At 43.8% G+C, this 24178-nt stretch overlaps 1 protein-coding gene across 3 annotated transcripts; it reads left to right on the forward strand.

Annotated features, from left to right (window-relative positions):
- The first annotated feature begins 755 nt into the window (after window positions 1–755).
- Window positions 756–22591, forward strand: LOC130077758 (core histone macro-H2A.1). 3 transcript variants are annotated; one of them, XM_056243093.1, is made up of 8 exons: window positions 756–866; window positions 1890–2065; window positions 3015–3121; window positions 3366–3557; window positions 4656–4736; window positions 10701–10791; window positions 21891–21980; window positions 22377–22591. In XM_056243093.1, exons 2-8 carry the CDS (start codon window positions 1894–1896, stop codon window positions 22574–22576), a joined length of 933 nt encoding a protein of 310 aa, XP_056099068.1. In that variant the 5' UTR covers window positions 756–866; window positions 1890–1893; the 3' UTR covers window positions 22577–22591. The 3 variants fall into 3 exon arrangements, with proteins under 3 accessions (XP_056099068.1, XP_056099069.1, XP_056099067.1); XM_056243094.1 differs by lacking the exon at window positions 756–866 and adding an exon at window positions 1702–1855; XM_056243092.1 differs by lacking the exon at window positions 756–866 and adding an exon at window positions 1740–1859.
- The last annotated feature ends 1587 nt before the right edge of the window (window positions 22592–24178 follow it).

Here is a 24178-nt window from a genome sequence, read left to right on the forward strand (position 1 = left end):
TCTTGTACTCTCTAAATATGTTTAATTTGCATCCTTTTATATAATTTGGTCTTGTTTTATTTATTTATTTATTTTATGGTTATTGTTTGTCTTGTATGTCTGTTTTAGTAGTGTATTTTGTGAATCAACCCTGGCATAAACAGATGTTGTTGTAATATATTGTTAATACTGAATAAAAAAAATAAAATAAAAATAATAAAAGACGCTTTTTCTTCACGGGAGCTCCGGATAGATCCATTTTGCCGGGTTTTTTCGTTTGTGTGTGTGTGTTTTTTTCTCAGTGTTTGTTTTCCCGCTCTGGTTAGAACCAATAATAACGGCTGCGCCGCGCATGTTCAGTGTTGTCTTATTAACATTTTTTTATTGTAGAATTTTAATTTAAAGGACGATGAAATAAAATTATGCAGACAAAATTAAAATGTGGGACAATGACTTGCGGGACGCGGGACAAAGCTTCAAATTTCGGTACTACCTTCACGCGGTGTCAACTCACTCACACCAGGAGCATTTCCACGTGATTTGCCGATTTGTGGGCGCGATCAGCTCCGGTAGCCGTGTCGCAGCTGTAACAGTGTAAATAAGAGGTGAAACAGGTGTACATTAACCCATACAATTTGTATTATGCATTTCCTGGACATGCTCTTGCTAACTAATCAAATACTTAAACAGACTACTGATCTATCTGTAAAAGTGTGACTTGTGTACGCGCGCCACTGGGCATTGGTCAGGCGCGTGCTCGTCTCCTGCGCGCGCTCTGCTGATCGGCTGTGTGTGTGTCGCGCTGTGGATTGTGTGTGTCGGACGCTGTTTGAGCTGGTCTCGCTGGAGCAGACAGTAGTGGACTGAACTCGGACACACTCTCTACTGTAAGACATCAAGTGTCATCAGTGCATGTGCTGCTTTAACACACTTCCAGGAGACTGTCGCGCGCTGCTCGCTCCCTGACGGACGCAGTTCCGCGGCCGCGACTCAGGAAGTTCCAGCTGTCATCATTGGAACAAACCAAAACATCGCTCTACCTTTATGTGTCGCCGAATAATACGCGCGTTATGATGTAAACACAGTCACAGTGATTCTATTTCTAATCTGATCACATAAACTCAAAACAGTGCGTTCATTTACAGTGTTGTCAGTTCAGTTCTGCGAAACCCGATGCAAATATCTTAATGTTAATGCTGTATTGTATCAAACGCGCTTTAGTTGTTGTTATGCAGAAACACCTAGATGTATTCAGCTTTTCAATACAGAATAAAATGTATCTGCGACAGCTTTTAATCTAGCTATAATTGTTTGAATCTTAAAGGGACAGTTCACCCAAAAATGAAAATGATGTTATTATTTACTCACTCTCAAGTTTTCTCAAACCAGTATAAATATATTTCTTCTGCTGAACACGGATATTTTGAAGAATTTGGGTAACCAAACAGATTTGGATCACCATTGGCTTCTAGTATTTTTTTTTTTTTTTCATACTATGGAAGTCAATGGGTGCCTTCAACTGTTTAGGTTACCAATAATTCTTCAAAATATTTTCCTTTGTAAATGATGACAGAATTTTCATTTTTGAGTAAATTATCCCTTTAACTAATTCTAAGTAGATTAGCACATTACTTTTTTTATTTGGACAAAAAGATCTTTGGAGGCTTGTTTTATTCTTGAATTAATATTCAGTTCCAGCTCACTTTGGTGGTTATAATGCAAAATGAACAAAAGACACTATTGTCTTTTTTACAGCAGAATTTGAATTTGTCTGATAGTTTGCATCATTCATTCTGTTATTTTCCTGTTTGTTTTAAAACGATCTGTACTGTATATAGAAGTAAAGCCGCCTCGACTGCTGTGTGTGTGTGTGTGTGTGTGTGTGTGTGTGTGTGTGTGTGTGTGTGCAGCATCATGTCCAGCCGGGCTGGGAAGAAGAAGCTCAGCAGGTCGTCGCGCTCCGCCAGGGCTGGAGTGATCTTCCCCGTCGGCCGGATGCTGCGCTACATCAAGAAGGGGCTTCCCAAATACAGGATTGGTGTCGGAGCTCCAGTGTACATGGCTGGGGTTCTGGAATACCTGACCGGTAGGACGAGTCTCTTATTCTCATCAGTGTTTCATGTCCCTCCTCCTGTCAATGCACTTCATTAGAAGTCCTAAAGTGAGACACAATGGACAGTGTTCTCTGTAGGGTTAGGTAACACATTTTATTTGTGATTTCCATCATCAGAAACTACAGAGAACATACTGTATGCTCCACTATCCCAGCGGACAGGGAGCGTTCTGGCAAGGTTCTCTCAAAGTTATGAACAAACGTTCTTCCAGGAACGTTAACAGAACGTTCGTTCCAAGCTATCTGGTCTTTAATAATTTTCGCAAAACTTTAGCACAAAACATTATACATCATTCATTAAACGTTTTTTAAATGTTCAGAGTAGTATTCAATAGTAGTAACGTTCCCATAATGTTTAAAGAATGAAACAATGGAATGTTCCCTTAACGTTTGTATAAACAAGAAAAAAGCGTTTTTAAAAAACTGAACGTTTCAGAAATATTGGTAAATAATCTTTTCTCAACTTAAAGGGGACTTTTTTATGCAAAATTCACTTCTACATGGTGTTTGAACATGTGTGTTGGCAGTGTGTGGACACAACCACCCGGGCCTATAATGATAAAAATCCACCCACTTCTCTTTTTCAAATCCCCATAAATCATAAGCAGTGTCTCAGTATAAGCCGTTTGCAGATTGTAGCTTTTGGGACGTCACATATGCACATATGCCCACCTCTGCGGACGGACTGGCCCTATTAGCATAGATGAGCTGTACACAGTCCGCATGTTCATCTCCTCAACAGAGCGTTTAACAGCAGCGTTCAAGTAAGAAATGTATTCTTATTAAAGCTACTAAAGTTATTCAGTCAAGAACAGTGAGTGATATTCTGTTTTTCTTTTGTTGTTTGATTCATATTAACAGCATATACTGTAGGTTCTGTATATTATTGGATTATTAGTGGATTTCTGCATCGTTCTTTCAGCTGAAATCCTGGAGCTGGCTGGAAATGCAGCCAGAGACAACAAGAAGGGCCGTGTGACGCCCAGACACATCTTACTGGCCATCGCCAACGACGAGGAGCTTCATCAGGTAGATCATATCACACACCTCATCTATTCTAGACGGCTTCTTTTGGTCGCCAGTGGCGCTTGAATAGTCAGATCAGACAACGACAAACATGCGAAAACACAAGCCTGTTCTCACACTCCATGGTAAATCATATGCTGTAATATATTGTGAACTGAGAAAACAATAACTCATTTAATTATTGGCCTTATTGGAATAAAGTCCTGAGTGTTGCCCCCTGGGATGTGTTCTGGATGTGCCTGTGCAGCTGCTGAAGGGTGTGACCGTCGCTGCCGGCGGAGTCTTGCCCAACATCCACCCAGAGCTGCTGTCCAAGAAGAGGAGCTCCAGAGGAAAGCTGGAGGCCGTCATCACTCCTCCGCCAACCGAGAACAAGACCAAGACCGCCAAAAAAGCAGTGGTCAAGAAACTGGCCACCAAAAAGTCCAGACGAGTGAAGGTACTCACTGAACACTGGCCAATCCTTTTACTCACTAACCACACACTAACTAGTCTAAGCAGGCGAAATCAGCACTGTCATTCATTTCCATGCAAATGTGCCTCCTTTATGTGTAAACTAGCCTCGGTACAGATCCAGTTTGCCTGGTTACTGAACGTGTAAAAGGAATGTTTGTGTGATCATGCCAGCCGATGATGATCAAATGATGAGCATTATAACCGGATGTGCACTTTCATCATTAACTCGTGTACCTGATGCAAAAGCTGTTTTTAATATCCTTACAGTCAGCATTAGAGAAGCCATTCAGTATCAAAGACAGCTCTCCAGTTATCTTATTATTGGCTGCTTTAAAGAATTAGTTCACTCCTAAATTAAATTTTTCTGATAATTTACTCACTCCCACGCCATCCAAGATGTTCATGTCTTCCTTTCTTCAGTGGAAAAGAAATGAAGGTTTTTGAGGAACACACTCCAGGGTTTCTCCATATAGTGACTTCAATGGGGTCCAACGGGTCGAAGGTCCAGATGTGAGTTTCAGTGCAGCTTCAAAGTCTCGACACGATCCAGCCGAGGAATAAGAGTCTGATCTAGACAAACCAGCCGACATTTATAACACAATACACACTTATATACTTTTATCCACTAATGCTGGTCTTGCTCTAGCTGTGATGCGACACACATTACGTGGTCAGGGTGAAAGGTCAAGCGTGTTCCGGTTCAGAAATGTAGAGTAGGGCGAAAAACTCCATCTTATTTCTCCTCCAACTTCAAAATCGTCCTACATCGTTGTTTTACCTTTTATTTATTTGTAAATGGCGTTTGACTTAGTCTTTTCACGTTCGCTTTGTAAACACTGGGTCTGTTCTTACACCTACGTCACGCTTGACCTTTCAGCCTGATTACGTAATGTGTGTCGCATCACAGCTAGAGCAAGACCAGCATTAGTGGTTAAAAAGTATAGAAATGTTTATTTGTTTTAGAAAATGACCGATCGTAAATTACCGGGAAATTTTAATTCTGCAGTGAACTAATCCTTTAAGGGAGTATGATGCAGTGTGATGTTGTAAATCTAGCAACAGTTTGCTGTTGTTGTGACAGAGACGGGCCGCTGATGCGGACGGCGGACCGGCTGGTGGATTCACTGTCCTCTCTTCCAAAAGTTTATTCCTCGGACAGAAGGTACAAAAACCTTTATGAAACTCTTCTCTTACTGTAGTACAGTGGTGTCCAAACTCAGAGTTCAGCTCCAGCTTCCAGTAAGCCTTGATTAGTTCAGGTGTTTAACTGAAAGCTGAACTCCACAGGACACTGACTGCTAGAGTAACTGTTCAGATGCTCTTTTCCTCTACATTATTTGCCTTTCTCCTCCTGTTGTTCTGCTGAGAATAGCTGTTAAAATCCAAATCCATCTTGCTGATTTATGAATCATCTCTAGGCAATGATTTACTTGTTTCCTCGCATACATCAATCATGAAATGTGAATTGAAATGAATCATTTGTTTTGACGTACGCATTAAGACTTAAATTTAAAACGCATTCATAAAAACACAGAATCAAAACATGAATTGATTAAATCAAATTTCATATTGAGTCATTCTGAATCTTGAATCGATTCTCACCCCTACGAGCTACAGATTTATCTGCATTAATGCATGAATAATTCAGATGTTCATTCCTGCCTATTGCACGTGCATGTTTACTCCAGAGCTGCTCAGGGCTCGTTAGACGTTATCATGGAAACATAATCCTCACACTGTAACAGGATCTTGTTTTATTTCAGTTACAGCTGTTATGTATCTATCATATACTGCCATCACATATCTGAAGAAGTCTTGCACTCGCATTTAAAAAAAATCAGTTCCTTTCTTTTCACATTATCACTATGAAGTGAATTTTAAATGTTAATGAGTAGATGTTGCTGTTGTTCCCCTGTTATCAGACCTTGTTTAGACTATTTGCCTTTATCTTTATAGGACACTGTAGTGCATGGAGACAGGAGAGTAGGGGACCAGTGGCACCTTCAAAAAACAGTGCACACTGCTGTCCAACTCTATTAACTGACTGTAATTGTACAAAATTGCAATTGTCATACAACCCTGTATCCACACGCTCTCAATTGAACCTCACAATGTGAAGAGCCCCTCACTGCTTTCTGACCTAATAATAATAATATGAACTAATTTTATGTACACCTGGCCTGTCTATGGGCGGTATTGTCTACTAGTGACGGGAGGATTCCCTGTTTCAAAGCGCTCTAAACATCCCGTTGGAGTCGAAGCTCAAGCACACCAATTTCACAATTTTTCATGATAGTGTAATCTATTAAATGTAATCTACAAATAATGAAATTTCATTAAATATGAAGGTCCTGTAAAATTGCTTGGCAAACTAGATGAATAAAAGCAATTAACTGTCATTTTCATTTTTGTAATATACACGCTTTAACATTGATATTCGTAAATTTAATGGAAAAAAACAACGACTGTCACTTAGACAACTAAACAAAATTAAATAATTTACTAAAGGTTCTGACAAAATGGCTAATTTCTGCAGTCTATTTAAAATATTTAATCTGAATTATTTTTTAAAAGACAATTTTTCAATGACAAATTTAGCATTTTTAGACATTTTTAACAGTCATGTGTCGCCGCCTACTGGTGTAACGTTGTAATTGATATAATCGTTATTTAAAGTGCCAAATTACATTCAAAGGGTGATTTTCTCTATTTTAATCGCTTCCATAGACATCAGTGATTTATATCTGATTCTGAACTATAAACTTTTATCGCAGTACTGTGATAATAAGAATATTTGTAACAAAGAAACAGCGATACTGTGTGGTTGAAAAGCCGTTTCATATCTATACATGATAACTGCTTTCTAGGGCTGTCAATCTTCCTCTATAATACTATTCGAATTCCATTTCGAATTCCATTTTATTTAATATTCGAATAATATTCGAATATTAAATGCTCAAATTCATCCTATTATTAATATTTACGACATTACTCAGGCTTATGGATCGCCAATGCCACTATAGCATGTGGTTGTTGTTACACGTTCTGTCCACTAGAGGGACATCTAACATTACAATAAACATTTTATTCGTGCTGAATATGGTTGAAGCGCTACCGATGGTTTTCGGCTAATATCTCCGCTAAAACACCACCAAAAATTCTGAAACTTATATCGTTCTTTTCAGTTCCACTAGACGGTTCCAGCGAGTTTGGTGCTCGCCGAATCCGTTGAGTTTTCACCAAGATATTTGCGCTTCACGTGCGTTTTTTACGTTGTTAAACATTTACCATTTTTGACAGTATTGTTATGATGATACAGCGTGGATAACGTGCACAATTGTGTTACGATTCAAAAACGTTATTGTTCATCAGACGAAACAAAAGCATTTCATTTTCACATGTGTGTAAGCCAAGGTGGCGAGAAAGGCAAGATTCTATATAAAAAAAATTAATGAAGGGGAATAGGAGCAGGCTTCACTCAATGATTAAACTTAAACTTTAAGAATGCTGGCCTGATGATTAGAATATATAACGTTAAACAGGAAAGAGGCCGCACTATGCATAAATTGTTTTATTTGCACAAACGCGTTTCGGCGCGTGCCTTCTTGAAACGCGTTTGTGCAAATAAAACAATTTATGCATAGTGCGGCCTCTTTCCTGTTTATATATATATAAAAAAATTAAAATATACATAAAAAAAACAATATTCGAATAGTAACTTCAGCATTCGAATAGTATTGATTTTTTTAATATTCGAATTATATTCGAATTTCGGAATTCGTTCCAACAGCCCTAGTGCTTTCTGTGGTCAGCGGCAGCGCCAACGTAGATCTGAATGTTCCAGTGGATTCTGTCAAAGCTTTAATAGACACAGGCGAATCATTGCCATTTTGCAAACATTTAGTATTGCGTAAGTTGAAACGCCTCGCTCGGACTGCGGCTGCAACCGCGAGGCCAGACTCACTCGAGCCCTGATCTGACAGCAGGACTCCTTCCACAAATGCCTTCAGCAGTTTTCAGGGATCGATGGAAGTGCTTTAAACTGGTTTCTGAGTTTCGCTGTTTGCGGGTTCTCATCTGCGTTGATTCAGCCCAGTTTGACTGTGGCGTTCCCCAGGGATCTGTACTGGCTCCTGTTCTGTTGTCCCTGTGTATGCTTCCGTTAGCTAGTGTAGTTTAGAAGCATGGGATATCCTTTCATTGTTATGCTGATTATACCCAGATGTATTTACTATTGAGAAAGAATCAGGGAAATGCAGTCACATCTCTGTTGGCCTGTCTAGAGCATCTAAAAGTGTGGATGTTTTTACATTTTTTGGAACTAAAACTGAGTTTATTGTTTTTTTTCAGCTGAGGTTTTTATTGAACATCAAGTCTGGCAAGGAGCTTGAGAAGGTTATTCATGTATTTATTTCCAATTGAGTAGATTACTGTAATTCTCTGTATATATGAAGCATTCTTCAGTGGTAAGGTTGCAGTTGGTTCAGGTAAACGCGAACACATGGCGCAGATTTTCCTCTCTCTTCATTGGCTCCCTGTCCAGGACAGGATTGAAGTTTTACCTTTTGTTGTCATGAGGCCATTATAACTGTCATGAATATTTTTCTGGAGCTCAACTACAGTGGTACAAATTTAATTTTTAATTTAAATTAATGTAATGTTAACCCATAAAGCTAAGTGGTTTCTTAAGTTTGATCATTAATCTGCTACGTCATGTTTATTACAGGTTGTGTTGTCTTAGTAATGTCAAGTTGTCATGACAAAGACACTGACAGGTTATGATGTATTAGTTTATGTCAAGTTGTCATAACAAAGACATCTCAAACAATGCCATATTTGCATTAAAAATGCCATAATTGAGCGAATGACACTTAATGACTGTTGTCATAAACATGCATAAACCCTCCTTCATATGTCATGCTTATAAAGGTGTCATGTCAGTCTTATGCACACCCCTTCAAGTAAAGTGTTAACACTAGTTTAATTCCACAAATGTTAAATTTTATGTTTTTGTATGTTTCTAAGAAAGAAATCACACAAATGAAAGTATTTAGACATGTTTTGGTAACTTTAATTTAGGCAGATTTGTAAACCTTTGAATTAACAGGAAAACAGCCAATGTGATATTTAGTTTTCCCTCTTATGATTCAGCAAAACACATTCAAGTCCAGTCAGCTTTATTTCTACAGTGCCTTATACAGTACAGATCATTTCAGCAGCTTCACAGTGATAAACAGGACAATAACAGAATCAACAAGCAGCATTTAGCGGTGTTCAAGCAGTTAAGGCCTTTAAGGCCGTTAAGCACAAAAGCATCAAAAGACATTAAGTTTTATGTAGCAAGCATTTAACCATTGACATCATGGATGGAATAGACCATGTTTTAGCATGATTTACCATGATATACCACATTTCAGTGTGACTTTTCATTTACCATGTTCAAGTATGATTTACCATGAATCTACTGTAGCATGATTTATCTTAGTTTACCTTGATTTACCATGTTATAGGATGATTTAACATGATATAGCACATTCTAGAATGATTTACCAGGATTCTAGCATGATTTACCTTATTTACTATGATTTACCATGTTTCTGGCGTTATTTACCATGATTTACCATGTTGATAGCAATTATGTGAAGCATCAGAACAATTGAAGTGATAAACTCTGACAAAATATGATTGTGTTATAAAAGTAATTGTTATATAAGGGATTTTTTAGTGTCTATATATATGAATGGGTTAGGGTGGTGTGGTTCCGATCGGGCGAAAAACCAGGGACTAGTTCGCAAAAGTAGGTTTTCGACAAAATTCGACATAGCAGAAAAATTTTCTGGAGATATACATATTGTCCGTCTTGAGCCAAGGATCACAGTGGTGTAAAAACCTTGATTGTGAGTCAAACGGTCTAGGAGTTATGGTCAATTTAGTACTTTTGGTTGCTGTAGCGCCACCTATGGGCCAATCGGGCTCATACTCTGATAGGTTCTCCCCAAACTGAGGCCTACCATCTGGCCGAGTTTCGAGTCTCGAGGCCTTACGGTTTGGGCTGCACGATGCGTTTTAGGGGATTTTTTTTTTTTTTAAACCCTAACAATTACAATAGGTTTTCAGCACTTCGTGCTTGAACACCTAATAATGCAAACTTCATCAAATACCAGACAAATTCGTCCGTAAAGCAGTTCTAAAAAATGTAGTCATTATTCAGTTCAGTTCAATAAAAGTGTAAAGCTCATCAATTTTGAAACAAGTTAAATTCAGCTGTACAGCAGCTCTACTGAAGATAATAGAGTCAATATTCAGATCAATTCAGTGTCAATGTTGAAAATTTCATCAATTATGAAACGGTTGAATCGGCTGAAAGCGGCTCTGGAGAAAACAGTGGCATCATCCTTCAAGGTTTTTCTTCATGCATGTTTCCTGCGAGCTGCATTGTGTGTGCGTGTGCATGTGTGTGTGCATGTGTGTGTGTGTGCGTGTCTGTGTGTTTGTTTTTGTGATATATGAGGACACAAATGTGTATAATGACATGCATATTACACTGGTATTACAACTTACACGTGATATATGAGGACATTGCATGTGTCCTCATATTTCAAATAGCTTAAAAAACATAAAAAACAATGGGTTTTTTTTATGTAAAAATGCAGCATGTCTCCTGTGATGGGCAGGTTTAGGGATAGGGGCAGTGTAGGGGGAGAGAATATACAGTTTGTCCAGTATAAAAGTCATTACGCCTATGGAATGTCCTCATATATCACAAAAACAAAGCTGTGTGTGTGTGTGTGTGTGCGTGCGTGTCTGTGTGTGTGTGTGTGTGTCTGTCTGTGTCTGTGTCTGTGTGTGTGTGTGTGTGTGTGTGTGCGTGCGTGTCTGTGTGTGTCTGTCTGTGTCTGTGTCTGTGTGTCTGTGTGTGTGTGTCTGTGTGTGTGTGTGTGTGTGTGTGTGTGTGTGTGTGTGTGTGTGTGTGGTGCTCGCCTCCATCCAGCTCCTCAATAGATGGCAGTGTCTCCCTGTTTTCTTTTCTCTTCTGTATTCCCAGCAGTTTCTGTCTCCTCGTCATGGTTTCACCACATTTCCACAGCATTTGTCTCTCACTGTATTTGTTTGCCTGTTATTTTAGCTGCAAGTTGTGCAAGCTGACATTGCCACCATCGAAAGTGAAGCCGTTGTTCACCCGACCAACTCCACCTTCTACATGGGTGGTGAAGTAGGTAAAGGAGCCTCAGTGTCCAGCAGATCCACAGTCCAAACCACAGCGCTGACACTGACCGCACACACACTAACGACAAAAGCACTTTCTTATAACAATATTTGCTCAGTGACAGTGAATGCAGAAGGTGTCTAAAGCGGCACACTGTGTTCATGCTTGGATCTGGCCTGGTTTAATGGATCTAGTGCTGGAGTTTCATGGCTGTGGTTCAGGACATTTGGGTCATGCTTTACTTTCTAATGGATTGCTGTGGCAATTATTCCATGTTAATATTGTGAGTTCTGTCATCTTGCTTTTTGTGTCTAAACTTACATGTTTTCCCATGTCTTCACTGATTCCTGTGCCCAAAAAACTCAATCCAGTTTTATTTGTAACCCAACTTTTTAATATTAATAATCATGTTTTATCGAAAACGTTATTTCTGGAGGTTTCTGAAGGTTCAAAACATCCATTTTTTTTTTTTAAATGTTAACATTTTTTATTTAGTCCGACTAAAATGTTCCAGGAAAAATAATATTTTCGTGTTGATGTTTTGAGAACATTAGACACCAGTTATCTCTGAACAAATGTTCTATTAACGTTACTGGAAGAACGTTTGTTCGTAACCTTGAGAGAACGTTTGTCCGTAACCTTGAGAGAACGTTTGTTCGTAACCTTGAGAGAACGTTTGTCCGTAACCTTGAGAGAACGTTTGTCCGTAACCTTGAGAGAACGTTTGTCCGTAACCTTGAGAGAACGTTTGTTCGTAACCTTGAGAGAACGTTTGTTCGTAACCTTGAGAGAACGTTTGTTCGTAACCTTGAGAGAACGTTTGTCCGTAACCTTGAGAGAACGTTTGTCCGTAACCTTGAGAGAACGTTTGTCCGTAACCTTGAGAGAACGTTTGTCCGTAACCTGGAGAGAACGTTTGTCCGTAACCTTGAGAGAACGTTTGTTCGTAACCTTGAGAGAACGTTTGTCCGTAACCTTGAGAGAACGTTTGTCCGTAACCTTGAGAGAACGTTTGTCCGTAACCTTGAGAGAACGTTTGTTCGTAACCTTGAGAGAACGTTTGTCCGTAACCTTGAGAGAACGTTTGTTCGTAACCTTGAGAGAACGTTTGTTCGTAACCTTGAGAGAACGTTTGTTCGTAACCTTGAGAGAACGTTTGTCCGTAACCTTGAGAGAACGTTTGTCCGTAACCTTGAGAGAACGTTTGTTCGTAACCTTGAGAGAACGTTTGTCCGTAACCTTGAGAGAACGTTTGTCCGTAACCTTGAGAGAACGTTTGTTTGTAACCTTGAGAGAACGTTTGTTCGTAACCTTGAGAGAACGTTTGTCCGTAACCTTGAGAGAACGTTTGTTCGTAACCTTGAGAGAACGTTTGTTCGTAACCTTGAGAGAACGTTTGTTCGTAACCTTGAGAGAACGTTTGTCCGTAACCTTGAGAGAACGTTTGTCCGTAACCTTGAGAGAACGTTTGTCCGTAACCTTGAGAGAACGTTTGTCCGTAACCTTGAGAGAACGTTTGTTCGTAACCTTGAGAGAACGTTTGTCCGTAACCTTGAGAGAACGTTTGTTCGTATCCTTGAGAGAACGTTTGTTCGTAACCTTGAGAGAACGTTTGTTCGTAACCTTGAGAGAACGTTTGTCCGTAACCTTGAGAGAACGTTTGTCCGTATCCTTGAGAGAACGTTTGTTCGTAACCTTGAGAGAACGTTTGTCCGTAACCTTGAGAGAACGTTTGTTCGTAACCTTGAGAGAACGTTTGTCCGTAACCTTGAGAGAACGTTTGTCCGTAACCTTGAGAGAACGTTTGTCCGTAACCTTGAGAGAACGTTTGTTCGTAACCTTGAGAGAACGTTTGTCCGTAACCTTGAGAGAACGTTTGTCCGTAACCTTGAGAGAACGTTTGTCCGTAACCTTGAGAGAACGTTTGTCCGTAACCTTGAGAGAACGTTTGTCCGTAACCTTGAGAGAACGTTTGTCCGTAACCTTGAGAGAACGTTTGTCCGTAACCTTGAGAGAACGTTTGTTCGTAACCTTGAGAGAACGTTTGCTGGGTAAGGGATCAGAAGAAGAAGCATGTTCACGATTCTGTCATCATTTACTCACACGCATCTTCTTCCAAACCCATATGATGTTGTTCTGATAAGGAAATACAGGAAACTTCTTTTCCTGAAACACACTCGCATGAACTCAACTAAAGCTCCTCGAGGCACGCCACAGCAGGTCTGTCACATCATTGTGTTTGAAAACATTGATCACACATCTGAATGTTTTGAATGGAACATAAGCGTGAATGAGAGAGCTACAGCAGAGGGGGAGATTCTCAGCGAATGATGGCGTAAATGTCGGTCGGTTCGTCATAAAGCATCATCCGTCTTCAGACTTACAGAATATACAGTCGAGTGGACCGCTTCTGTTTGGAGCGACACGGTGTCGGTCCACCATCATATCTGTGTATGAAAAACATATCTGTTCCACATAAATGAAGCATGCAGGTTTGGCGTGACATGAGGGTGAGTAAATGAAGACAGAATGGGTCTTATTGAGTTTAACTTTAACTTCATGTGTCTAAAGCTGGCGTCACTCGAGCCAAAACAACTCGTTACTGCAATGACTGATGGGACATTTGCATAGTAATTACTTGGGTTGGTCTATTAGTTTTGCTAGGAGATGTTGTGGCTGAAATCTCGCCCTGTTTTGTCACACTGGAAGAGGTTTCAACGGAGCAACGACAGATCAGTGTAAAGGAGGGTTGGTAGAGGCGTTCGCTCAACTCTGTCCGGGTTAGTCAAGCCTAGTCACATTTATTTATACAACGCTTTTTACAACCACAGAGCGTTTCAGAGCAGCTTTACAGAGATAACAGGAAAATACTGCAACAAAGTTTGTTTCCAGAAGAAAAGAGCGTCTCAGTCCAGTGATGCTTCATTTCTGTTGTAAAAAAGTTATTAATTTAGTTAATTTATATACATATATATATATATATATATATACAGCCGCTCTGGAGAAAACCGTGATGTCATCGTCCAGCTCAGTTCAGTTCTCATATAATGCAGGAGATCAATAATATTGTTGAATATTAAATTAAATGTCCTAAACATTAGGGTTGGGGACTGAATGTGGTCTTGAGTTGAAGCCCGCTGTAAACGAGTGCCGGTCAGAGACTCACTCCGCCGCTGTAAACGAGTGCCGGTCAGAGACTCACACCGCCGCTGTAAACGAGTGCCGGTCAGAGACTCACTCCGCCGCTGTAAACGAGTGCCGGTCAGAGACTCACACCGCCGCTGTAAACGAGTGCCTTTCAGAGACTCACACCGCCGCTGTAAACGAGTGCCGGTCAGAGACTCACACCGCCGCTGTAAACGAGTGCCGGTCACAGACTCACACCGCCGCTGTAAACGAGTGCCGGTCAGAGACTCACACCGCCGCTGTAAACGAGTGCCGGTCAGAGACTCACACCGCCGCTGTAAACGAGTGCCGGTCACAGACTCACACCGCCGCTGTAAACGAGTGCCGGTCACAGACTCACACCGCCGCTGTAAACGAGTGCCGGTCAGAGACTCACACCGCCGCTGTAAACGAGTGCCGGTCACAGACTCACACCGCCGCTGTAAACGAGTGCCGGTCACAGACTCACGCCGCCGCTGTAAACGAGTGCCGGTCACAGACTCACTCCGCCGCTGTAAATTAGTGCCGGTCACAGACTCACTCCGCCGCTGTAAACGAGTGCCGGTCACAGACTCACGCCGCCGCTGTAAACGAGTGCCGGTCAGAGACTCACACCGCCGCTGTAAACGAGTGCCGGTCACAGACTCACTCCGCCGCTGTAAACGAGTGCCGGTCACAGACTCACACCGCCGCTGTAAACGAGTGCCGGTCACAGACTCACACCGCCGCTGTAAACGAGTGCCGGTCAGAGACTCACTCCGCCGCTGTAAACGAGTGCCGGTCACAGACTCACGCCGCCGCTGTAAACGAGTGCCGGTCAGAGACTCACTCCGCCGCTGTAAACGAGTGCCGGTCAGAGACTCACGCCGCCGCTGTAAACGAGTGCCGGTCACAGACTCACACCGCCGCTGTAAACGAGTGCCGGTCAGAGACTCACTCCGCCGCTGTAAACGAGTGCCGGTCACAGACTCACGCCGCCGCTGTAAACGAGTGCCGGTCAGAGACTCACTCCGCCGCTGTAAACGAGTGCCGGTCAGAGACTCACACCGCCGCTGTAAACGAGTGCCGGTCACAGACTCACGCCGCCGCTGTAAACGAGTGCCGGTCACAGACTCACTCCGCCGCTGTAAACGAGTGCCGGTCAGAGACTCACACCGCCGCTGTAAACGAGTGCCGGTCACAGACTCACTCCGCCGCTGTAAACGAGTGCCGGTCACAGACTCACTCCGCCGCTGTAAACGAGTGCCGGTCACAGACTCACACCGCCGCTGTAAACGAGTGCCGGTCACAGACTCACTCCGCCGCTGTAAACGAGTGCCGGTCAGAGACTCACGCCGCCGCTGTAAACGAGTGCCGGTCACAGACTCACGCCGCCGCTGTAAACGAGTGCCGGTCACAGACTCACTCCGCCGCTGTAAACGAGTGCCGGTCACAGACTCACGCCGCCGCTGTAAACGAGTGCCGGTCACAGACTCACTCCGCCGCTGTAAACGAGTGCCGGTCACAGACTCACTCCGCCGCTGTAAACGAGTGCCGGTCACAGACTCACTCCGCCGCTGTAAACGAGTGCCGGTCACAGACTCACGCCGCCGCTGTAAACGAGTGCCGGTCACAGACTCACACCGCCGCTGTAAACGAGTGCCGGTCACAGACTCACGCCGCCGCTGTAAACGAGTGCCGGTCACAGACTCACTCCGCCGCTGTAAACGAGTGCCGGTCACAGACTCACACCGCCGCTGTAAACGAGTGCCGGTCACAGACTCACTCCGCCGCTGTAAACGAGTGCCGGTCACAGACTCACACCGCCGCTGTAAACGAGTGCCGGTCACAGACTCACACCGCCGCTGTAAACGAGTGCCGGTCACAGACTCACACCGCCGCTGTAAACGAGTGCCGGTCACAGACTCACACCTAGGCCTGTCACGATAACAAATTTTGCTGGACGATAAATTGTCCAAGAAATTATTGCGATAAACGATAATATTGTCATTCCGAGACCATTTACATCTAAAATAATGATAATGGCATAATAATGCAGGTACACCTTTTCAAAGATCAATAAACTTTTATTTCTAAAGACTATTTAACACTGAAAATGGAAAACATTTTAAATATCCACAATAAATGAACAAAACAAACAAAAACAATAAAAGCAATGTCTCTGTTAACAAAAAAAAACACTTGAATAAATACCAAAAACAATAAATAAAATGGATGTAAACAAAACCCAACCCTAAATTATTTGTTATTAAAGCAAAGTGCGCTCCCTTAATAATTCCTAAAAAGCTGACAGTTCATCGCGATCTCACACATCTCTGTTATCAATAAAGCTGACTGCACAATGAATCTTTCATAATATGCACACTTTGTTTGTTATAATTAGAGGATTTGCCAGCATACAGAATTCAGCACTGAACAAAAAATCCGTTTTGAGGTGTGAGGGGAGGCTATCTTAGGGTGCTTTCACACCTGGATCGATTTGTTTTGTTCCGGAACAGATCCGAAACAGAATACTTTGTTCCGAATCAATTTAATACGTCACTCTGTTCACACCACACTGTTGTAAAGCGGTCCAAATCGCGCACCCTTCCAGGGCTTTCCTTACGCCATTAGATCACTACCTCATGCGTGCAGGTTGCGCATTCCATTGTGGGACATCGTCATGACAACAGTAGCCTAACACAAAATGAATCGCGGGTTGACTTGGTGGCGGTGCTACGAAGAGGTGAAATGCCTCATAGATATTTGGTCGGAAGTTTCCACTAGAAAAAAATGGTAACGGTCAAAGTGACCGGCAGAGGTTTCGTTAAACGGACATTTTGATGATATGCCGGTCAAATATCGCCTCTTAATTAGTCAAGTTGAGGAAAACTGGAGGCAGGCTATATAACTTAAAAAATGACATAATCAGGCCTTATAGAATGCAACATGTTATTATTATCCTAACTTTCAAATAGACGGAAAAAACCATGAACGTCTGATTGGCGTCAATCAACACCAATTGTTTTTTACTATGGTTTCACACACATTCACTTTTTGAAACATTGAGGCACGGATGTACCTAACACAAATAAATAAAAAATCTCCAGTTAACTCATTCATTTAGTTCGCTATTAAATAAGAGATCTAGCGCTAAAATCAGTTGTTTTTTAAATCAAGCTGAGCGCTCGTGTCCGCTGCTATCAGTTGCATGGATGACGCGCTGCGCGAGTTGCGCAATCTTCACTCGGACGCGCGTTTCTATCTATCGCCGTTGCGGAGACTCTGCACAGGCGAAGCACTGCTACTTGGGCGCAGAGATATCACGCAACACCTGAAATAAAGCTTGCCACAAAGAACCGGCTAAAGTAATGATTATGCATGAAACATTTAAATTGCTGATAAATTGATAAAGTTGACGATGCAGACTCGACATCTTCGCAGTAGTGAACGCGCCTAGAGAGAGAAATGCACACTTCATATTTATTAATTTATTAATCCAGGCAAATTTGTTGATGAAACATTGATTCAAATGAAGATACAATTTATACAAAACGAAATAAACTTTAAAGAAAGGCTTTCTACAAAACAAAACTAAATAACTGGTCAAAATCATGTCTGACCAATTCCAAATGTTTTCCGATATATAGGCCTATTGGTCATCTTATGATCCTATCTTACTCATTTCATGCGGTTCCCTTTTCATATAGCCTAATCAACATAGATGAAATAAAAAAATAATAACATTATATTTTTTATAAATATGAAACTTATATTTATTTATTTTTACTTATAATAAGCGTCACACCGCTCTGCTTTGCTCACATGCTCTGGGGTGTAGCCTAATGCATGTGTGCGTGCATGTGGTGGAGGGGTGCGATTTTCGAATAATAATCAACCCAGCGATCTTCGAATATTATTTTTGCTTGAAAATTTCGTTTTGTATAAATTGTATATTAATTTTAATCAATGTTTCATCAACAAATTTGACTGGATTAATAAATAAGAAGCAAATATAGTGGACAATATAGGCTAATAGGCTAATCAGGACACGGAGGCGTCGGCGCGTGCACACTTCTCTCTATAGGCGCGTTCACTACTGCGAAGATGGCGAGTCTGCATCGTCGACTTTATCAATTTATCAACTTTATCAATAATATCAATGGACCTGGCCATATTTGAAACGTCTCACTCAATCGTTTGTTGTTTAGGTCTATATTACAGCGGCGTGCGCTTTATTTGAAATGCAGCATGCGATGTTGTTTAATAACTTTCTAACGGTAGAGCCTGTTCCAAAACATAGCCAAAGGTCGGTGTATTTTTGCTTTATACATTTTAGGCTTATTCTCAAATTCATATTGTGTTAGGGGGGCGAGATTATTACGCAATTTTAATCGGACAATTTGACCGGAGAGATTTAATTTTGGCGGACATTTCATTTTTTTCATTTTTTTTCTCCCTGGTCGGAAGAACACATCTCCCGGATTGTTGGACACTACACACAAGAACACCGAAGTGTACAAGAAGATCAGCTATAAAATTAAAGAGAGGGGTTATGAACGGTCCGTCGAGCAGTGCCGCGCAAAGGCGAAAAAACTCCGACATTGATTTGTTCCGGTTCGTGGGTCGGTTGTGTTCTCACTACAAACGAACCGCTCCAGGGTTCGTCTTGAATCGAGCCGAGACCACCTCTTCTAGTCGGTCTCGGCTCGGTTGTTTTGTTCCGATTCAGAGTGTGATTGTTGTGTTCACATATGACCAAACGAACCGGGCCAAAAGGGAAACAGCCCTTTGTTTCGGAACAACGTCTCCAATTGATCCAGGTGTGAAAGGACCCTTAAATGCTTCTGATTGGCCATTGCGTTCAAGAAATCAACACGTGTCTGTGATTGGCTACATCGCTCAACGCTGCAGACATGTTAGAAATAGAAACTCTGGCCTGTAAATAGTTTCTATTTTGTTTTATTTGTTCTTGTTGCTTTTCTGCTACAGATAAAAATCTATTAGTTTTTATGTTTTATTCATAGATATTTCTAGTTTGCGGGAGTCCCGCGAATCGTTTTATTCTCCCGCAAACCGCACACACAGAGTGAGTGCGTTACCGCCCGCGCTCGCACTTGGCCATCAAGTCTAGAGCCGCGCCGCACTCTATTGCGTTGGGAGTGCACGTCTCTAGATCAAGGACCCGGCCCGAGGATAGTGTCGGGCCGGGTCGGGTCAAGTTCGAGCTCGGGCAGAGAATCTAAGCTCTAGTTCAAGCTAAGGAACCGAGAGTTGTCATCCAGTCTCTTTGGTAGAGAGAGAGAGACACGAGGAAAACAAACAAGCATGCAAATGGAAATTATCGTGTCCGGAAAAATTATCGAGCTCATTTTTTTTATCGTGCGATTAATTGATTTATCGACTATCGCGACAGGCCTACTCACACCGCCGCTGTAAACGAGTGCCGGTCACAGACTCACTCCGCCGCTGTAAACGAGTGCCGGTCACAGACTCACACCGCCGCTGTAAACGAGTGCCGGTCACAGACTCACTCCGCCGCTGTAAACGAGTGCCGGTCACAGACTCACTCCGCCGCTGTAAACGAGTGCCGGTCAGAGACTCACACCGCCGCTGTAAACGAGTGCCGGTCACAGACTCACGCCGCCGCTGTAAACGAGTGCCGGTCACAGACTCACGCCGCCGCTGTAAACGAGTGCCGGTCACAGACTCACTCCGCCGCTGTAAACGAGTGCCGGTCAGAGACTCACACCGCCGCTGTAAACGAGTGCCGGTCACAGACTCACTCCGCCGCTGTAAACGAGTGCCGGTCAGAGACTCACACCGCCGCTGTAAACGAGTGCCGGTCACAGACTCACTCCGCCGCTGTAAACGAGTGCCGGTCAGAGACTCACACCGCCGCTGTAAACGAGTGCCGGTCACAGACTCACTCCGCCGCTGTAAACGAGTGCCGGTCAGAGACTCACACCGCCGCTGTAAACGAGTGCCGGTCACAGACTCACACCGCCGCTGTAAACGAGTGCCGGTCACAGACTCACGCCGCCGCTGTAAACGAGTGCCGGTCAGAGACTCACTCCGCCGCTGTAAACGAGTGCCGGTCACAGACTCACGCCGCCGCTGTAAACGAGTGCCGGTCAGAGACTCACGCCGCCGCTGTAAACGAGTGCCGGTCACAGACTCACGCCGCCGCTGTAAACGAGTGCCGGTCACAGACTCACGCCGCCGCTGTAAACGAGTGCCGGTCACAGACTCACACCGCCGCTGTAAACGAGTGCCGGTCACAGACTCACTCCGCCGCTGTAAACGAGTGCCGGTCAGAGACTCACACCGCCGCTGTAAACGAGTGCCGGTCAGAGACTCACTCCGCCGCTGTAAACGAGTGCCGGTCAGAGACTCACACCGCCGCTGTAAACGAGTGCCGGTCAGAGACTCACTCCGCCGCTGTAAACGAGTGCCGGTCACAGACTCACACCGCCGCTGTAAACGAGTGCCGGTCAGAGACTCACTCCGCCGCTGTAAACGAGTGCCGGTCAGAGACTCACACCGCCGCTGTAAACTAGTGCCGGTCACAGACTCACTCCGCCGCTGTAAACGAGTGCCGGTCACAGACTCACACCGCCGCTGTAAACGAGTGCCGGTCAGAGACTCACACCGCCGGTGTAAACGAGTGCCGGTCACAGACTCACTCCGCCGCTGTAAACGAGTGCCGGTCAGAGACTCACACCGCCGCTGTAAACGAGTGCCGGTCACAGACTCACACCGCCGCTGTAAACGAGTGCCGGTCACAGACTCACGCCGCCGCTGTAAACGAGTGCCGGTCAGAGACTCACGCCGCCGCTGTAAACGAGTGCCGGTCAGAGACTCACACCGCCGCTGTAAACGAGTGCCGGTCACAGACTCACTCCGCCGCTGTAAACGAGTGCCGGTCAGAGACTCACACCGCCGCTGTAAACGAGTGCCGGTCACAGACTCACACCGCCGCTGTAAACGAGTGCCGGTCAGAGACTCACTCCGCCGCTGTAAACGAGTGCCGGTCACAGACTCACTCCGCCGCTGTAAACGAGTGCCGGTCAGAGACTCACACCGCCGCTGTAAACGAGTGCCGGTCACAGACTCACACCGCCGCTGTAAACGAGTGCCGGTCACAGACTCACGCCGCCGCTGTAAACGAGTGCCGGTCACAGACTCACGCCGCCGCTGTAAACGAGTGCCGGTCACAGACTCACGCCGCCGCTGTAAACGAGTGCCGGTCACAGACTCACTCCGCCGCTGTAAACGAGTGCCGGTCAGAGACTCACACCGCCGCTGTAAACGAGTGCCGGTCAGAGACTCACTCCGCCGCTGTAAACGAGTGCCGGTCACAGACTCACACCGCCGCTGTAAACGAGTGCCGGTCACAGACTCACTCCGCCGCTGTAAACGAGTGCCGGTCAGAGACTCACACCGCCGCTGTAAACGAGTGCCGGTCACAGACTCACACCGCCGCTGTAAACGAGTGCCGGTCAGAGACTCACTCCGCCGCTGTAAACGAGTGCCGGTCACAGACTCACTCCGCCGCTGTAAACGAGTGCCGGTCAGAGACTCACACCGCCGCTGTAAACGAGTGCCGGTCACAGACTCACACCGCCGCTGTAAACGAGTGCCGGTCAGAGACTCACGCCGCCGCTGTAAACGAGTGCCGGTCACAGACTCACACCGCCGCTGTAAACGAGTGCCGGTCAGAGACTCACACCGCCGCTGTAAACTAGTGCCGGTCACAGACTCACTCCGCCGCTGTAAACGAGTGCCGGTCACAGACTCACACCGCCGCTGTAAACGAGTGCCGGTCACAGACTCACACCGCCGCTGTAAACGAGTGCCGGTCAGAGACTCACACCGCCGCTGTAAACGAGTGCCGGTCACAGACTCACACCGCCGCTGTAAACGAGTGCCGGTCACAGACTCACACCGGCGTGTCTCTCGCAGGGAATGCTCTGGAGAAGATCGGGGGAAAGGAGTTTGGAGAGGCGGTTCTGGAGCTGCGCAAGAAGAACGGCCCTCTGGAGGTGGCAGGAGGTACTGCGGTTTACACTGAACTCTGCTGAACAACACATTCACAGAAAACAAACAGGCTCACATGTAGAAGATATTCCCTAAACAAAATAAATAAACAGGTCAATGGATAAATTACAAGGTCATCCATATATGCCACAGATGCTGTAGATAAACCATAACTCACTCAACCATGAACTTTCTGAAGTGATGAACACATTTATGCTCAGTTTCCACCATCTGAAATCATCTGGAAGGAAGGAGACGTTTGATGAATTTCTGGTTGAGTAAATCTGAGTTGTTACAGCTATGAAGAGCTGTGTTTTGATGAATTCCCTCTTTTATTCAGAGCATGTTGTAACGGTATAGATTGTGACTGATCAGTTGATCTGATGGTCTGTGAATCTTGGCTCTCCTCAGCGGCCGTGACCTCGGGATTCGGTCTTCCTGCTAAGTTTGTCATCCACTGTAACAGTCCCGGCTGGGGCTCGGATAAGTGTGAGGAGATGCTGGATAAGACTGTGAAGAACTGCCTGGCTCTCGCGGATGAGAAGAAGCTCAAGTCTGTGGCGTTCCCTTCTATCGGCAGCGGCAGGTACAACTGCACCCCTGAACACTGACACACACAGCACTAATGTTAAACTAACCCACCTAATGTTACACACACCGCACTAATGTTAAACTAACCCACCTAATGTTACACACACAGCACTAATGTTAAACTAACCCACCTAATGTTACACACACCGCACTAATGTTAAACTAACCCACCTAATGTTACACACACCGCACTAATGTTAAACTAACCCACCTAATGTTACACACACAGCACTAATGTTAAACTAACCCACCTAATGTTACACACACCGCACTAATGTTAAACTAACCCACCTAATGTTACACACACCGCACTAATGTTAAACTAACCCACCTAATGTTACACACACCGCACTAATGTTAAACTAACCCACCTAATGTTACACACACCGCACTAATGTTAAACTAACCCACCTAATGTTACACACACCGCACTAATGTTAAACTAACCCACCTAATGTTACACACACAGCACTAATGTTAAACTAACCCACCTAATGTTTCACACACCGCACTAATGTTAAACTAACCCACCTAATGTTACACACACCGCACTAATGTTAAACTAACCCACCTAATGTTACACACACCGCACTAATGTTAAACTAACCCACCTAATGTTACACACACCGCACTAATGTTAAACTAACCCACCTAATGTTACACACACAGCACTAATGTTAAACTAACCCACCTAATGTTACACACACCGCACTAATGTTAAACTAACCCACCTAATGTTACACACACCGCACTAATGTTAAACTAACCCACCTAATGTTACACACACCGCACTAATGTTAAACTAACCCACCTAATGTTACACACACCGCACTAATGTTAAACTAACCCACCTAATGTTACACACACCGCACTAATGTTAAACTAACCCACCTAATGTTACACACACAGCACTAATGTTAAACTAACCCACCTAATGTTACACACACCGCACTAATGTTAAACTAACCCACCTAATGTTACACACACCGCACTAATGTTAAACTAACCCACCTAATGTTACACACACAGCACTAATGTTAAACTAACCCACCTAATGTTACACACACCGCACTAATGTTAAACTAACCCACCTAATGTTACACACACCGCACTAATGTTAAACTAACCCACCTAATGTTACACACACCGCACTAATGTTAAACTAACCCACCTAATGTTACACACACCGCACTAATGTTAAACTAACCCACCTAATGTTACACACACAGCACTAATGTTAAACTAACCCACCTAATGTTACACACACCGCACTAATGTTAAACTAACCCACCTAATGTTACACACACCGCACTAATGTTAAACTAACCCACCTAATGTTACACACACAGCACTAATGTTAAACTAACCCACCTAATGTTACACACACAGCACTAATGTTAAACTAACCCACCTAATGTTACACACACCGCACTAATGTTAAACTAACCCACCTAATGTTACACACACCGCACTAATGTTAAACTAACCCACCTAATGTTACACACACCGCACTAATGTTAAACTAACCCACCTAATGTTACACACACCGCACTAATGTTAAACTAACCCACCTAATGTTACACACACAGCACTAATGTTAAACTAACCCACCTAATGTTACA

The sequence above is a fragment of the Rhinichthys klamathensis genome, unplaced genomic scaffold, assembly GCF_029890125.1.
Source record: "Rhinichthys klamathensis goyatoka isolate OS25496 unplaced genomic scaffold, OSU_Roscu_1.1 h1tg000776l_1, whole genome shotgun sequence".
Classification (NCBI taxonomy): domain Eukaryota; kingdom Metazoa; phylum Chordata; class Actinopteri; order Cypriniformes; family Leuciscidae; genus Rhinichthys; species Rhinichthys klamathensis.